The sequence below is a fragment of the Berghia stephanieae genome, chromosome 5 (assembly GCF_034508935.2).
Source record: "Berghia stephanieae isolate SIO BIC M18660-M18661 chromosome 5, UCSD_Bste_1.3, whole genome shotgun sequence".
Taxonomy (NCBI): domain Eukaryota; kingdom Metazoa; phylum Mollusca; class Gastropoda; order Nudibranchia; family Aeolidiidae; genus Berghia; species Berghia stephanieae.
Window position 1 is genome coordinate 17,740,758 of NC_088364.1, and position 19,083 is coordinate 17,759,840.

A 19,083-nucleotide genomic window follows, 5' to 3' on the forward strand; every position below is an offset into this window, starting at 1 on the left:
GAAATATTCACTACACCCACCAGCCGGATATAACGTTCCAACACTCAAAACTATGTGTAATCTTAAACATTTATAGGCTGATTGATAACATTTAAATTAGAACTAATGTCCAAAGACAATAACAAAGATCATCTATAACTTTTATAACAATGCGCCATTCTGTGAGAGCTTCGTTTTCGTGTCAACCTGAAACCAAAGTGATGATATTCTTCTGTACCTTGAAGGTCATCACAGCATATCGGGACAAATATACACAACTTTATAGTTGTAGTCCTCATGGGCAGTTTTTCTTTACTTTAGAGCCAATAGGCTCATGAAGCCTGAGTTTGTCTTGGTTTCTGTAATGTTAAACGGACAGCAGCAATTGCTTGGTATCCTTTGTAAAAGATGAAAATCTTACGCAAAGAACGTAACGCCTGATCTAACAATCAGTGTGTATCAGCCTGTTTATTTGCGATTATTGACTTCTGGGCAATTTCGTTTAATTTTGAGTCGGGGTGGTGGAAGGAGTGAGGGGGGCAGCAGGGAGGGAGGGAGCGGTGAAATAGTTTTTCTTTCAGTACATATTATTTTTATGGAATGCGTTAACCTAAAAGTGAATCCCATAAAAAGAGCATTATCTCCCTTTCTGAAGTCTTTAACTTTCCCCGGGGCCGATTTCATCGATGAACCAATTAGGGTAATTGAAGTCTGACGAAAAACGTCTTCACCCAACATCACATTTGTTGATTATCTCAAATTTGCCATTTAGATTCACCATCTTCTTCCCCCCCCCCCCCCCCCCCCCCCCACATAACATTTACTTTGTTCATAACAACCCCCCCCCCCCCCGCCCCCGTCACCGTGACGTCCCTGTTCCTCTTCCTCTTCCTTCCATCTGCATCGACGCTCTCTCCACTTTTCTTGCTCCTCCCTCCCCTCGTCTCGCTTTAACACAGTTAAGTCTTCTTGACTTTTGCTTGACAAAACCTTTTTTTAAAATTTCAATTTGGCTAATATTGATCTTTTTAAATTGTCTCCCAAATTGTCAAAAACTCTCAAACCTGAGACTTCCATGCCAACTCGAAAAAATAATATGTGAGAGTACAGCAAAATTGTTGAAATTCGTGATAAAATCATCACTCCCCCCCCCCCCCCCCCCTTCTCCCAAACCACCTCTATAAACCTTCAGCTTGTACTGAACACCCGTCTTCCCTTTCTCTTCCTTTCATCTCCATCAACTCACTTTCTCTGTTCCTACCCCCCCCCCCCCCCCCCCCCCAAACCTTCTCACACAAATATTTTTCCTTCGGTATCGTCTTCTTGACATTCATGACATGAAACTTATGTTATAGCTTTTCAGGTCGATGGTTGTCTGGTCGAATGGTATGACTCTTGGCTTACCATCTATAGGTCTGTGATTCGAATCATGCAGTGATTTTTTCTTCAATGGAATTTTTAACCCGATGTTAAGGCCATATAACATTTCAATTTAAGACAAATCACATGAATTCTCTTTAATACTATGTAGATTTGTTGATTAAAACACACACACACGTGCACAAAACACACACAAAACGCACACACACACACAAACACACACATTATAAACACACAAAAGCCAAAACAAATATTAAAAAAAAACAACCAAAAAAAAAAATACACTCAGAAAGAAACAATTAGACTAGTCTAATTTCAAAACGTCACAGTGAAAATGGAACTCAACTTATAGTTTATATAATGTTAGAATTATCAGAAATCAGAAGTGTTGATTTTTAGCACTGTAACTATTCTCAGTTCTTTCAACAAAGTGCTTAGAATAACCTAAAAATAAACAATTCTCAGTTCCTTTAGAGTAACCTAAATATAAACTATTCTCAGTTCCTTCAACAAAATGTTAGATTAACATGAAAATAAACAATTCTCAGTTCTTTCAACAAAGCGTTAGATTAACCAAAAATTAACTATTCTCAGTATTCCCTCAATAAAGCGCTTTCTATTCGCAGTTCCTTCAACAAAGCGCTTAGATTAACCTAAGTCTGTATCTTTGACTAAGGATACAATTTTCAGCACTTTGTTTATCCCGACATAATACCAGGCTAATGCGATGGTTTACAAAGAGTTGGTTTTCATTTCATTCATTCCAGAATCAATCAGTATAATGTTTTTAAAAGGCCTAGCCTGCGTAAAATATTATATTAATATATTATTATTATTATTATTATTATTATTATTATTATTATTATTATTATTATTATTATTATTATTATTATTATTATTATTATTATTATTATTTTTATTATTATCATTATTATTATTATTATTATTATTATTATTATTATTATTATTATTATTATTATTATTATTATTATTATTATTATTATTATTATTATTATTATTATCATCATCTTCTTCATCATCACCATCATCATTGCCATCATTTTAGGATGGATGGGGGTCACAGTATGACTTAATTTGGGTATTAATTGCTCTTCCAGATCCCGATTAAAAGGAGAAAAGTAGTCCCTAAAAGATGTACGAGTACCATGGATCAGGGTTTTGTCTTGGTTTCTGTAATGTTAAACGGATATGTAAAATATTATGTAATTGACTGATAGTCATAATATGTGATTTGTTTTTTAGGCGGATGCTCTACCAGCGGAACAATCGAGGCCCATTAAAGAAAAAAAAATAGTCGATAAAAATTTAAAACATTTTTGTGTAGTGTTAATGATTAGCGGATTGGATTACCTCTACGTGTACTTATTTGCAGGTCTGATAACCCAACTTGTTCTGGGCTCATTGTTGTAATGGTAATACTCTAAAACCAACGCAAAATGTTCTCCATTACAACAAGGTTAAATCAAGCCCATAATAATGTTCGGTTACCAGACCTGCAACTATATGTGCACGTCGGATTAGCTGTTTCCACCAGCGCTCAAATTTGATATTCAGACTCGGAGCATTGCTTATCTCATCCAATTAACCTGCATTTCTGCACTCTGTGTGAGGCACCCTGCCATAGATTTGACGTGAAGAGATGGAGAGTGCGTAATAACACTAACTTGCAGAGATTTATTTCGGATATAATATAGTCTATATCTGACCAGATAGTCGTGAGTACGCTGACAAAACGGCCTTTTTTTTTTTTTTTTCAATTTGGCCACTTTTACTTCTTAATCTATATTGATCGATTAAAATGCCAACCAATTTGTCAAAAAATTAGTAAACCAGAGATTTCAAAGCAGTCCTGCCAGGTTCAAGATTTTTTTGTTTGTTTTGTTTTCTAAATTGGGTGTCATTTTTTTTTTTCAAGTAATACCTATATTTATGCATACAAAGTGATTTGGGGGGGGGGGGGGGGGGGGGGGGGTTGTCTAAAAGGTAAACCGTCATTTTGTTAGTGCACGGCAGTTTGACTCAATGGGCATCTGGTTTTAGCTAGGTTTCCCTATGTGTAATGCGAGTAATTGATCTCTCTCTCTCTCTCTCTCTCTCTCTCTCTCTCTCTCTCTCTCTCTCTCTCTCTGTCTCTGTCTGACTGTCTGAAATATTGTGTTGTTTATTGCATTCTTTTAGGTTCCAGATATACTCTGTGTGGTAGAGTGTCGTTTGTGTATGTTTTTGAATGACGATTTGTGTTGATTACATCTAGTTTTAAATTAGCATTCTGTGAGACCGATATCGTGTGTTCCTTGTTTATGTGTGTCTGAGCGTGTAACTAAGGCTTGGGAAACGTTTTGTGTCAAGCAGTTGTTGTTCATTTTGGCATGTTGTCTGGGTTCTGAGATTGCATTTTTAAAAAAGGATATTTTAGGTTGTTCTGGAATAGTTTTTGCTTTTTTCATGTCATTTCAAAAGTATCGTCTGCTGCCCCCCCCCCCTCTCCCCTGCTTCCCACACACAGAATAATAAAAAAAATACCGGTCATAAAAACAAAGTCTTTAACATTATGAGTATCAAATTGATTTAGAAAAACTTGACTTCGTACTGACGTGGTCCTTCCCGAGTGCCTCCGTGACAACACAATTTCACTCTAGTACAACGTCAACACGTTTACAACGAATGTTTCAAGACTGAAAAGCTAACTTGTACCTTAAAACTATCTTGATTTTTACCGGTACTCCACAATTCCAAAAAAAAACAAAGAAAAATATGTGTAAGATTTGGCGCTCATCGATTTTATTAGCACTTGTTAAGACTCAGATGATTTAGACTTAAGACGCCTATTCGATACTTGTTGATGTTTAAGTACAGCTGTACTTTTTAGTCTTTTTTGTTTGTTTTGTAAACTGAATTTTGAAATTCTAAAATGAAATTATACAAACCATTATCGCAAAGAAATTTTACAGCTTTCTTGTTACATTTAGGTGTGGAATAAAACTATTCTTTCATGGCTTTGGAGTTATTAAACTCAATAAAATACGTAAAATACTCATATTTAACTATAAATTCCATTTTCACTATCAAAGTCATACCGAAATAATACCGTTTTGAGGGGGTGGATCTAATCTTTATCTATATGATGCAAACGTTGTCTGGTAAAAAAAAAAAAAGTCCTTCAGAGCCGTCAGGCTCTTGGAGCCGGAGTTTATCCCGGTTTCCATAGCGTGAAACAGACAATAGTTATTTCTTGCTATCCTTTTGATAGAACGCTAGTCTATCGCAGAGTACTTTCCGCCAAATATAACAGACTCAGCAACCCATTCAATGCTGGGAGGACAGGGGATCAGAAAAAATCTCGACTGCACCCGGGTTTGAGCTCGGTCTCTTTGCGTCCGAAGCGAGTGCTCTACCAACTGAGCTATCGGGACCGCCTTTTCTGGTCAAACTTGAGGAAAAAATTAAGTTTTATGTCAGATTTCGACATAACGAGCTGTGATTATTATCGTCAGGTTGATTGGATGATAACGATTGGGTTAAACAGTTTACTTGAATGGCCCACGATGGCAAACTAATAATATAACGTTATTCCTCTATTAAAACATTGTAAAGTTCATCGACAGTGTTCATAAAGCGGATAAATAAATATCAAAATAAATGTCATTCTAATACTGCCGTACTCTGGAGAAAAAAAAAACGTATTTGAAAATTTGGCCAGAAAACTCGTCCTTCAAATATCGATCGATTTAAATGACCCTCATCTTTGCAAAAAAAAAACAACCAAAAAAAAAACCCTCTCAAACCTGGGACTTCGCGATGTTTGAGAGTTTTTACCAAGATGAGGGTCATTTAAATCGATCGATATTTGAAGGACGAGTTTTCTGACCAAATTTTCAAATATGGTTTTCTTCCAGATTACGGCAGTATAGAGGTCTCAGATTAAAAAAAAAATACAAGTTGAGGGTCATTTTTATCTTTATATATTGATGATACGTATATGTGTTTAGGCAAAAATGCTCACCTGTTCTGTCCGACAGATGAATCGTACCAACACTTAAGCGGTGTAATCCTTAACTTGTGTAGTCTGTTAGAGAGACTTATTGGCCAAAATGAGAGAAAAAGGTGTTTTGTTAGTGATCGGTAGCTGTGATTCCTATTGTCGTGTTGTTTGGATGATAACTGGGTTAAACAGTTGACTTGAATCGCTCATTATGGGGAAATAATATCACGTTATTCCCCGATTGAAGCGTTGTGAAGCATCATGTACATTGATCAAACGGGGAAATAAATATCCAAATAAATGTTAAACTTTTTCCATCTGTCGACTCGCGTGACGACTGATAGAATCGCACAATAACCAATTATTCCAGAATTTTTAAAAAGTAAATACTTACTGAAAGTGCTCTCTCACCCCCACCCTTCTTCCCGTCACCGTCAGCCTATTTGCCTTTAATGGAATATTTCCTGTACTAACCCCCCCCCCCCCCTAAAAAAAAACAAAACAAAACAAAAACAAAACAAAACAAAAAAAAAACCCCCAAAAATAACAACAAAACAAAATTAAAATTAAAAAAAAAAAAAAGAAGATATACCACATAAAGAAGGTCATTGTACATAGAATAACTTGGTCAAAATTTCAGCATGGTCCAGAATCGAAATTATTGTATTAACATATGCCCAATACTTAGAAATGCTTAATAATGGCAAGTTTACAAAGTTGTGATGCCAAATTGTCCAACTCTGCATTCGCTTAAATTAGTGGACGTGATATATTATCATTCTTGTATCCTTTCTTTCTTTTCTTGTCCGGCACTGTGACTCTCATACCTTTTCATATTTTTATCTTACACCAGTTCTTTGACCTTTTAATTTGGGGGGGGGGGGGGGGGGGTGGCATCACGTGACCATAATTAAGGCCAATTTATAAACAAAGTTAGTTTTGCTCTGTGTTGTATACATTTCAATGCAAACCCGAAACACTCGAGAATATATTATGGCGAGGGCAGGGCGCCAGTCACTCTTTGTTTACAGATGAATATCTGTAAAGGTGTGTATGAAACTGTACCAGATAAAGCAGAAAGAGAAATACAAGAAAAATTGAGATGAAACTGGCCGAACAGTGTATCTAATGTATGTACAAGATATGGCTATAAATCCTGACCGCTCGCTCGCTATCATCTTAATGCATCGTTTTAAGACTACAGCCTTTTTCCTCTCCTGCTAGCCTATCTATATTACAAAGACATTGACACCTCCCTCTCTCTCTCTCTCTCTCTCTCTCTCTCTCTCTCTCTCTCTATATATATATATATATATATATATATATATATATATATATATATATATATATATAGGTCTATATATATATATGTGTGTGTGTGTTTTCGAATCAAGACTCAAGATTTATATTTCATATCGCAGGATTTGCTCGTTATGCTGACGAGAAGCTGCTGAGACGTCCCAGTCGGTTGCGGTGGACGGCATTAAGTCAAGTCAGTTATCCGAACTGTTTCATTTCGTACACCTTTTCACATTTTATTATTTATTTTTTCGCTCATTATCATCCTTCCGGTATTCGACCTCGATTAACTTCTCTGACGTCACCAATATTAACCAGTTAACTGACGTAATCCGGAAAGACACGTATTTAATTATTTGGCCGGAAAACTCTTCCTTCAAATATTGATCTATTTATCTCTTTACCTTCATCGTGGCAAAAATTCTCAAATTTGGGACTGCGAAAGGCCCCGCGAGGTCCCAAGTTGGAGAGTTCTTGCATATGGGTCATTTAAATCGATCGATATTTGAAAGAAGAGTTTTCTGGCCAAATTTTTAATTAGGCGTCTTTCCAGATTACGGCAGTTAACCGGTTAAAAACAAACTCTAATTATAATTGGGTTTCAAACGAAAAATATTCTTAAGAAAACCCGGCTCCATACACAAATTTCACTCACCAAGTCATCATAAATGAGTTTTCAAGTCACACAAACACGATTCAGAATGTTGTGACAGGCCTCTGAGTGCTTGGGTACAACCCAACCTAATCTGACTAAATATTTGATTTTTCATTTTGGCCAGAAAACATTTTCTCTAAATATCGATAGTCTAGGATGACTTCCAACCTATCAAAACGTCTCAAACCTTATACTAAATTGAAGTCTCAGGTTTGAGACTAATGGACAGGTTGAGGGGCATTTTAATCTGTTGATGTTTCAAGTACAACTTTTCTTGCCATAATGGAAAAAAGTGTTTTGTCAGTGAATGGTTGGAATGTGCACAGAGCCCAACCGCTGAGTGAGAATTAGATTTTCTAGACAGACGTAACGTTAAATATATTGTAAATAAATAAATACTGGCAAAACTGTTTTTAAAACTCTTATTCTAGTACTGCCGAGACCTTGGTCGTGGTCTAACTGTCCGTGTATAGACATAAATGAACGAATGAATAAATCTATTCTTTAACTTTTATTTTTGTTTTTTAAAAGGTTAGGAGTTAACATTGTTCCCTAAAACCAACGTTAATTTTTGTTTACCATCAAGCACAGAATTTCTGGCAAATCTAAAAAATTATAAAACTATTTTTACAAATTGATATAGAGTAACTTGTCCACCTTTCTAAAAGTAAGGATAATTCTGTCACCCGTTGACTCAAATGAAGATTAAGAAAATTTGGGGGGGGGGGGGGGGGGGGGGGGGTGATTTTGCTGGGGCGTAATGCTCGGTCCTTAATTATGAATCGCAAAATAAATAAATAAATCCCCCCCCCCCACCTCCCTCCAAACAAACCAAAAAAAAATATTAAAAAGTTCAAAATTTGGACTGATCAAAGTTGATGTATGACTCAAAAGATTCATTCTATGTTAATTTCCACAGTACAGTATCGAGTACAATAATTAAAATAGATGAGTGCATATTCGTAATAGCCTTTCACCGCAAATTTTGCGAGTTCTCCATAAATAAACAGTCACTGATGCTTTGACGTTAAAAAGTACGGTAATTTAACATCTAAAATTATATTTTAATTAAAAAAAATATAAAGCTTTATCTAAATTTATCTTATTTATCAATTTAATTAGTAATCCTGAAATTATTTACTAATTTTTATATTTTCTGACATTGCCTTCATACATTAAATTATTGTAGTACGAGTATATAAACAGAGGTAGCGTCTGCATGATCTGATGTCAGCACGTAGCCTATAAACACCTTATATGCGTTTCTCGCGAGAGATGAGAGAACTTAGAAACTGTGTCTACGTATGCTAGGGTATTATGATTGGTCATTTGACGCTATCGGACCGCCCTATTGATCAAATTCATAGTACATTTGCGCGCACCTACAGACTTACAGACCTTATTACCGGACCGATTTTGCTCGATGATGACTCAAAAGATTCGTCTCGATCTATGTTAATTTCCACAATACAGTTGTATAATAAGTAAAATAGACGAGTGCCTGTTATTAATAGCCTTTATTTCTCCGGAAATATTGCGGGTTCTCCACCAGTATGTTAAAAAAAAGATAAATAATTACTTGTAAATATGCCCATGTTAGTATTGCATTTCTACGTTTTACTCCGTTGTTTGATGCGCCTCATAGTGGACATATTATTGCGATTTCATGATATTGTCTGGTATGGCTCTGCAATCGTGTTGTTGACAGAACACACATGTTCTTTTGTTCTTGTAAAAAGTGTCAGAATCTAGGTTTCTTTAACAAGTTTGTGGTCATCTAAAACAATCGGCATAGTGGTCATCTAAAATTATCGGCATTTAAGTCAAATGTTTTTCGGTTAAAATAAAATAAATTAATAATAACGAAAGAAAAAAAAACAACGAAAAAACAAAAAAAACAAAACAAAACACAAACAATTACCCCCCCCCCCCAAAAAAAAACAAAAAAAAAAAAAAACCTCAAAAAAGCCAAACAAACAAAAACAAATACAATACAAAGGGAAACTTAAAAAACAACAAGGAAATACAACAAATAAACAAACCAAAAACCGTTTTGCCCTTGTTCGATAGCATTGTTTTCATGACATGGCCGAAAGACACCACCGAGTTCAGAGTGTAGTCGGGCCGCAGTCTAATACAGAGATGAATCGATTGATACGGTTTGGGCAGCTGGTGATTGTCGGGAAAGTGAAAGGGCTGTTGACAGGTGTTGATTAAATTACGACAGTGTTTGGGGATTTAAAAGAGTAATTATATATATAACACATACACACACACACACACACACACACACACACACACACTTTATTTTGAGGAGGTGACGCATTCAGATAGAAAATGAGTTAACATTCACAGGCAATCTATTGGGCATCTTAGAATCATCAGAGTCGTCAATATTCTAACGGTTCGGTGTATTTTCTTGTCATAAAGTCAAACGATACTGAGCGTGGTCAATGACTAGGTGGGTGAAAATGGTCGCAAGACTATAGCCCCGTATTATACCCAGTTTACTAAAAATATCTCAGTTTACCCGTATATGACTGCAATGTGAAGGTCATTGTGAAAGTGTTATTCTGGAGAGACTACTCGCCAGTAAGCTTATCTCTGTTTAAAATGCATGCATGGTTCCCTTTTGCTTACTTCATAGGGGGGGGGGGGGGGGCAGTGGATTTCGAAGAGCTAAGTAAAATCGTAGAAATGGAATAAATAGTACAGTACATGCTAAGTTACTAATTTATTAAGCAGCGGCTGTCATTTCATTCATATTTGTTTCGTTTTTTTTTTCATTCCATTATAATTAATCTGTCTCTTTAACTCTTACCTTTTCGAATGACTTTGACCGGAAGTGATGTCATATGTGACCTCATAGCCATGCATGACGACTTCCATGAAAAAGCTTCAATGTACACGATATCGTTGATAGACTTCTTGTAATTTAAGCCACCGTTATTTTGAAATCTCTCTAGGTATTGCCGTTCGATGTTGAAAATATCAAACCAAAGTGATCGCAAGACGTTCCACACAATACTCAATAGCTCACCAACAAAACAGCATTTCGTTAAAACTAATAATTGTCTGACATTTTCTCTTTTTTCGAATTTTAAAATTCTAATGAGGTTTGTATGAAACAATGCCAAACACTCTTTTCAAGTTAATATTTTATGCTGATGGTGGCTCCCAAATATGTCACTTTCAAAATGTACTGCTTGGTCCGTCATTGTTATTATTGTCTTTATCTTTGATAGCTGAAGGAGAATCTGAAAAATAAAAATAAATGAATATGAATAGTTCTGTAATTAATTTTGTAAGCTACTTCTTGCTGATTACTTAGTTTGTTTGGTTATTGACCACTAATATTGTTACTTAGGGCAGGGGCGCAAATATAAGGTCATTTTCAGACTTGCTCCTTATTCCGAATTGATCGGTATACAGAGATTTTTATGACGCCAAAGTTGTATGAATTCTGTCACCCATTTTTGGATTTTAAATGCAGAGTTTTAGTTTTAGAAAAATACTTGTTTTTGGATTAAAGAACTGTATGATCTATGGAAATAAACTTGATCGTTTTCTAAAGTATTGTAAAGAAACAGTTCATACAAATGGAGATGAGAAGAGAGTAAGAGAGTATCTGAAAATGAAGATTGGTAACCCGGAATGGCTCCAAAAAAATGTAGCTTTATAAAACAAGCAAACAAAAAGAAAAGCGAATGTAAAATGAAAGAAGAATGAAAGACAACAAACCACAACAGGAGAAAAATATATAAAAAAACAAATAAGCTAACAAATATATACAATACAAAAAAAAACCAAAAACAAACAAACAATAAACAACCCCCCCCCCCCCAAAACAAACAAACAAAAAAGTAGCAAAAACAATTAAACTGATACAAACGTGGGTATCCATAGTACATTGAATTTCATTTTTAAAGGAAATTACAATACATTAGCAGAAATGTTAATGTTATCTATGTTTACATAGACGGATCATTGCATTGCTTTTCAGATTTCTTTCATGAAATGAAACGAATGTGGCATTCGCCGTTTCAGAAAAGAAAGAAAGAAGAAGAAAAAAAGTTGGCGGCGTTAGGATTCAAACTCCAGTTCCTCGGCACAATGTATTGCTACTCCAAGCATTTAAAACACAACAGCTAAGAGGATCAGCGATCCATCAACTCTGCTATTTCTGATTTCATATTGATTTTCATTTTCCGATTTTCAGCTCTTAACCATTTACAGGCGGTGCACGATTTCACTCTTAACCGGCCACCATCTCTTATCGTTTTTACCAAGATAGCAGTAACACCAATGCCAAATGGGACTCATCTCTATTGCTGCTATCTTGGGGATTAAGTGTTGAAAATGCAGTTATAGCCAGATAAATAATGAGAGATAGTGATTAGATAACAACCCAGATTGACCTTTAAAGAGTTAAATTGTGATGTCGTCATACGCTTCACTGACGGATATTGATGTTGGCATGGCATAATCTAATAAACAGACAAATAATATACTCGGATGCTATAAATAACAAACATTCTTTTTTAAAATCATTTTAGCCAGATAACTTTTATTTAAAAAGCTGATCGATTGAAATGACAGTCGACTTCTAAAACACCCTCATACCTAAGCCTTCAAAGAATGGTCATGTTTGAAAGGTTGAAGGCTATTTTAACCAATCGATATTTTTGGAGGACATTTTTTTCTAGCTAAAATGCGTTATATTATTGTGTGATCTTTGTGACAGATGCAACATTGTCGTACTCCGAATAGACACATTAAAATTTTTTTGGCTAGAAAACTAGTCCTTCAAACAACTAATTATTCATTAGAATGACCATCGTCTTGTCAAAAACTGTCAGGTTCCAAATTTCCAGGTTTGAGAGTTTTTGACAAGACGAGGGTCGTTTAAATCTATCGATATTTGAAGGACGAGTTTTCTGACCAAAATATTGAAAATGTGTTGTTTACAGAGTACGGCAGAGCACACTTCCTTTTAAATCTGATCGATATGGAATAAGCAATTGGTATTGAACTAATGGCCAAACGTTCGTACTTTTAGGATAATTCATGTTTTTAATTTTTTTTTGTCACGTAAAAATATAAAAACCATTAGAATACTTCATAGCTACTCTCAAGAGATGGAAAGGTCATCCGTAAATCCCTCATTTAATCGTCATATAAATGGAAAATTCTGAATGTGTTTTGATACATTATTTATGAGACTTTTTGTTGTTATGTAGTAGTAGTAGTAGTAGTAGTAGTAGTAGTAGTAGCAGCAGCAGCAACAGCAGCAGCAGTAGTAGTAGTAGTAGTAGTAGTTATTGTTTTGTTTTGTTTTAAAATCTACAAGCTGATACAAAAATACTGATACTTAAATGACTAAATGAGGATCCCTGAATCTATGCATGTAGCACTTGAAGCACATTATATCATCTCCAAGCTGTATTGTCTCGGGATGAGCTAGAGGATGGGAATTTAACCTAGACACACACACATGCAAATTGAGGTTTATTAAGTAATTATTAATATAGATACAAGATCTTACGTTGGAAAACTAAAAAAAACTAGTATTTTTCTAGCAATGACTATCCCGCACAAATCTTTGGGCCTCTTTTTCGCTCACGAAGTGCCCGAATTCGCGTCAAAATATGGGACGAAGCCGTTTCGTACATGCTATTTTAAAAAATTAATTACGACGCTGTTTATCGATGAATATGACTGAAAGTTGGCACACAGTTAGAAAAAAGGTCATTTTAGATTATGTCAAGTGACAGAACTCGTGCGATTACCGGAAGACCGTTAAAAATAGATTTTCACTCTTTGGAGTAAAATATTTCTAAAACTACCGGGCGTGGAGGTTTTGTCGCTGACAAGGTAATACATGAACATTTCTTCTTTTTGGTTGTAAAATTTCATATGAATATGACGAGTACTTTTCCCGTATTTTACAAAACACCATCCTAATTTGCTCTTCAAGTTTCAATCTTTTAATCCACTTATTACGCAAGATACAACCAAAGGTCGAAAAAAAATGCCGAAAATGCGTCCCATATTTTCGCGTTTTTTTCCTCTTTGCGGGTCATCCAAATAAATGACACCTTTGAAACTGCATAACTTGTTTATTTTTGAATGGATTTTCAAAATTCAAAAACATTTTTACTCAGTGGAGATAGGGCTTTGATATTAGACAAAAAGTTTCCTCAAAAAGAGAAAAAAACATTTTTCATAGTCATTGCTAATTTTTCAAATCATTCTCAACTCTAAATTCCCTTTTTTTTGTTGGTCTCCGATTCATCGCGATATAATGTCGTTTTGAGACTGTGGGTCACATTTGCAGACCTCCTACTACGACGAAAATTTCTACCCCGAGAACTATATAAAGCTCTTTAATTCACTAAAACATCTTGAAAACTAATATCTGGTTCCAGAGCTAGTATATCACGGAGTTTAAAGCATCATTTTAACGTATTAAAGGCAAACTGGTAATTTTTAAAAGTAGTTATTATGTCGATTATGCTGTTATCCCTAAAAAATAGCTACGAATTTTCCCAATTTCAAGTCGGCAGGACTGCATTTGTAAAGCGCCGTGTCAAACTGGTATTATGTCGGTGTGAAGGAGAGATGCTAAAAAAAAGAAAGTAAATTTAAGTTTAAAATGATCAGGAACGTGAAATTTTGAGTGAATGCACTTCACGAATTTATGTCTATTCCACTCATTAAAACACATAATACTGATTTTGGTTATAAATCCAATTTGCAGCTCCGATATCACTCCGTCATATGTTTTGAGACGATGGATCACATTTAAATATGTTGGATGCAACGAGATGGAAACTGTTTTCTGTCTTGTGGCAAAATATAAAGCAATGAAAAGAGAGGTGTCAAACGCATTCCATCTATACAAGCAACTCGGCATACAAATTATTCTTCAAGAAGTTCGTTTCTTGTTTCCCCATTGGCGTTCAGTGCCAAATTACAGCTAAACTTGATCGCAAGCAATCATCATTTCCCGGACCAATGACATGATAGGATAATGGCGCGGTTTCTCTCTTGCCTCAATGGCCAGATTTCCCATCGATCCGGATTAATGCCGAGCACGTCTCCCAGATGGGTGGTTAACCGGAAATACGTCCATCTTGAATTCTAGAGTTGTCATTCTTGGCCGCCTCAATCCAGTCGTTTTCTAATAATTCCTCTCATTCGATGACTCCGACAAACATTGATATCGACAGCGTTATGATAACATCATCACTCTTATTCATATAGACACGCATAAAAGAATAAAGAAACAAACAAACAAATTTGATTGAACATTGGAGGAAGGAGTATATGACGTTATCTCTTGAAGCATAACAAAAATGAAAAGAAAAGAAAAATAATTGCCGCATCCGCCGACTTGTAAACACTAAAACGACCGACGAGACCAATCAATGAGACAAATATTGCACATGAAAGGAAATGCTATCAAAGAGCACGAGTTAATATGCTTGGCTTAAACACTCGCTTAAATGGGAAGGCATTAAAAATACCGATTTCGGGTTCCTTCCATGTCGTTACTGATAGTTATAAACCTTGCCTTACATTGATAGAACACATTTTCCTTTTTTGTAAAAACTAAACAAAGCAACTTTTACCTCCATTTTGATGGATAATATTTATATATATTATTATAAGGGGGTCCTCAGTTGGTAGAACATTCGATTCACACGCAAAACAACAGAGATCAATCCCGGGTGCAGTCGATATTTTTTTTCTGCCGCCCCCCCCCCCCTGTCCATTCTGCAGTGATTGGGTAGCTGGATCTGATAGATCTGGCGGAAAGTACTTTGCGATAAACTAGAGTCCTATCCAAAGGATAGCAAGTAATTGCTATTGTCCGTTTTACGCTACAGAAACCGGGATAACTCCGGCTCCATGGGCCTAATGGCTCTGAAGGACTATTTATGCGTTCTTTTCAAATAACATCCATCGAGCCAATTTGGGAGTAAGAAAAAACAAAAAAACATCTTGCCAAATTTGGATCTCGAGGCTGAAGAGAATAACCGTTATTCGAGGACAGCCTTCAGGGCGAACGGAGGTATCAGTAACAGCCGATTTTTTCCCTTTCTTTCTTGAAGACCTGGAGTCACATTGCTATTTGGGTCGACCGGAGATGAAATTTCAGAATATGCTCATGGATATTGCTGTTCAACAAGTGACACTGAAATTTGAACCATAGAAGAATTCTCTCCTGATAAAGATTAGTTAAGGCATTGCGTCACATGGCACAGTAAAGATGTAATACTCTCCCTCCATTTTAAATAAATGATTTATTTTTAACAGTGGATAGATCATTTCTCTTCCTCATCAACATCACCATCTTCATCATCATCAAAATTTTCATCATTATCATCATCATCATCATCATCATCATCATCATCATCATCATCATCATCACTATCATCATCGTTCTCATCATGCAATTGCATATCAATGCTCTTTCTTATATTATTTTGTTAAGTATTTATAGATGGAACGAAATTGACGTCATTCAGCTCTTTGTTATTGTTTCTGGGCAGCCATTTTGATGATTAGTTCTCCATATTTTCTTCTTCAATCAGACTATAAACATTTAAGGTTACACAAAATGTTGTGTGTTTGTACGTTATAACTGGCTCGCGGATGTTGTGAGTATTTTACCTAAACGCATAGCATCAATTATTTTCGTTTTACCTTACTAATGAAACTCTTTGCCTGCCATCAGAAATATAACTCTTTTTGTGCGAAAACTATAACAATAACAGAGAATAAGAGTCATTGGGACGAAAGGGTCAGTGAAATTACTGTTGACACCAGCAGGAGGAACAAGGTTTTCCATGTTTTTAAAAACAATTTTTCACACAAATTTTTTTTTAAATAAAAAAATCCGTAGACTCTTTGTTGTTTCAAACCATTTTTTTGTTATTAAATATTAACATTATCATTCTATCAGTGTTTGAAAAACAAATAGAAGAAAATTTTCCGTTCCGCACGGCATAATCGTGAGCGTGATGCCTTTGCCAAGGCATTCCATGCAGGAATGTAAATAACCCATCAAACAAACGTCTGATGTCAACAGGAATCACCCATGCCCATGTTGTCCAAAATGAGCACATTCGGGGTTAATAATCTTGCCCAAGGAAAAAAATATAAACGAAAGTATTTGAAGCGGAGCTCGGTCCCGGAACCTTCCGGAGCACAGTGCAATGCCTTAACCACTCGGCCACCTTGCCTCCATGTGCAACTAAAACGGGACTCGAATCCTGGACCTTCGTGTCCGAAAGCGTGCATCATATCACAAGACCACATAGCAGTACATACCTTTATAATTTTGACTATAAAAACGCTACCGCAAGTTGGTGATTTCCACATCAGAATGCAAGCATGAGGATACTTTCATTTTCGATTTCTACACCGAATCCATAGATATATAAAGCGGGTTATTGCAAATATTTTGACGTTTTCCGGTTTTTATCGTAATTTTTTTTTCAATTCTAGCACATTTTAATGACGAAGTCACTTTCACTGGTATCTTCCATTAAAAAAAAAAACACCATTAATACTCTTCATAATTATAAAAGAACGCTATTTACTCAGCCAAGCATTCGCCTGATTTTAGTTAGTAAGCAATTTACTGATCTTTACAGTAGACCAGACCACTTGGGCTCAGTTAGTAAATTGTTGAATCTATGCTATAGCCCATCCTCAATGCTTTCATTTTCTCCACGAATTAATTTTATAGAACTTTAATGTTACTTTAATGGGACGCCAAAAACAATCATTTTTCCCATCGTTATTTCATATAAAAAGAAGCGTCGTTGTCGAGATAGAACAACATCTTTGCTTTATTCGTTTAATGTTTTGAGGAGAGCTCATTTAAGTATACCGTACCTATACTATTATTTTATTCAATTGTTGTATTAATCCTTTCACGCCGAGTTTAGTTCCTTCAACAAATTTAAAATAATTTTATCTTGGTGTATGTCAACTACAAGGTAACCAGAGTATTCACCTCTTATGGAAAGGCGATACCCGGTACAGTCGAGATTATTTTTTCTGATCCCTCTGCGAACCACGTAGTGATTTTGTTGCTGGGTTTGTTTGATTTGACCATATATATATACATGTATTTTGAGAGAGGCGAACGTCCTGTCTAAACTAGTAGTCGTTGAGAGTCGTTAGGTCAATTGAGCCGGAGTACATCCTCTTCTCTATGGCGTTTAAAGGATGATAACATTGTTTGCTACCTTTCGGACAGGAAGCTAGTCTATCGAACATTACTAACAAGAGGGTAGCAATTAATTCCTTTAGTCTGTTTAACCCTACAAAATCCATAGCTCCATGGACTCCTGATTAACTACCTTAACACTAACTACAAGTTAACAATTTACCTGCAGCAAATATTAAATGTTGTTATTATATTATTTGCTCGGGCATCTAACTTTCCCTTTAAATAAGCACCTTTTAAAAATGATTATGCAGCTCTGTAGTCGAAATCAAAATGTTGTAGATCTACGAAATCCATTGGTAGGAGTAGGCAGTTTCGCGATTTTACCAAGAGAGCAGTAACAGCGGTGTTACTCAGATGAATGATAAAATCGGATGTCAGGTTAAATAAAGTTTAGTCAAACCCCGCCTGTAAAAGGTGTTTTCTTTTTCTTTAAGACTTTAGACTAATAGCAGAAAGAGGAGAAAGACTGGATGGACTGTTGGAAAACACTATCTAATGGCTTGAGTGATGGAAATGGAAATGGGTTGTCGTCTGAAAATGGAGAATTGAAGGAAAGAGAAAATTATGCCCTTTTAAAATAAAATGCGTTAGTGATTGGTAGTTGATAGTGATGATTGTGTTGATGTATTTGTGTTAGATTGTCCGTGTGAATATGTGTTATATATATATATATATATATATATATATATATATATATATATATATATATATATATATATATATATGTGTGTGTGTGTGTGTGTGTGTGTACGAACGTGGGGAGGTAAAGAAGGGAGGGAGTGATGGTACATTTCACTCAATGCGGAAACGACAGATTATGCGTCTTCGTCACTCATTTTCCCCTTCATTGTGTCATAAAGTATCCTTAGTGTATGATTTTTATCGTTCATTATTCATCATCACCATAATCATCATCATCATCATCATCATCATCATCATCATCATCATCATCATCGTCATCACCATCATCATCATCTTCATCATCATCTTCATCATCACCATCATCATCATCATCATCATCCTCACCATCACCATCATCATCATCGTCATCACCATCATCATCATCGTCATCATCATCACCATCATCAGATCATCAGCGTCATCATCATCATTATCATCATCATCATCATCATCATCATCATCATCATCATCATCATTGTCAAAGTTACGGTTACTTCGACACAATGTCGACACTTTGATAAATTACTAACTCCATTACTCAGTGCTTACCTCTTCGTTTTAGGACTATGATATTGTAATATTAATACTCAAAGCCTGAAACTAATTTAATACTAGATTTATATCCTATCCATGCTTTTCTTCTGCAAAATGTCTATCTTAATGTCTCTGTCATTATGGATCGAATGTGCTGTGGTTTGAATTTCCCCGAGGTCCTGAGCCAGTGGAATCTACATCGGTCCTTCATAGCATTGCTATCTCTTCTATGATAAATGTGTCCTTTTCCCGTGTCTTTGTGTCCTTGTCTTTGAATGATGCCTCTTGCTTTCGTCTGAACAC

At 35.6% G+C, this 19,083-nt stretch overlaps 2 protein-coding genes across 4 annotated transcripts in view; one reads left to right on the forward strand and one right to left on the reverse strand.

Annotated features, from left to right (window-relative positions):
- LOC144972524 (D-erythrulose reductase-like) overlaps positions 1-19,083 on the forward strand; it is a 62,889-nt gene that overhangs the window by 23,103 nt on the left and 20,703 nt on the right. The window lies entirely within an intron of this gene.
- LOC144972523 (uncharacterized) overlaps positions 1-19,083 on the reverse strand; it is a 39,883-nt gene that overhangs the window by 13,131 nt on the left and 7,669 nt on the right. Inside the window, exon 2 of the mRNA XM_078913832.1 lies at positions 10,138-10,573. Coding sequence (XP_078769958.1) covers positions 10,138-10,189 — 52 coding nt within the window. The 5' untranslated portion in view covers positions 10,190-10,573. The remainder of the gene's footprint in view (positions 1-10,137; positions 10,574-19,083) is intronic.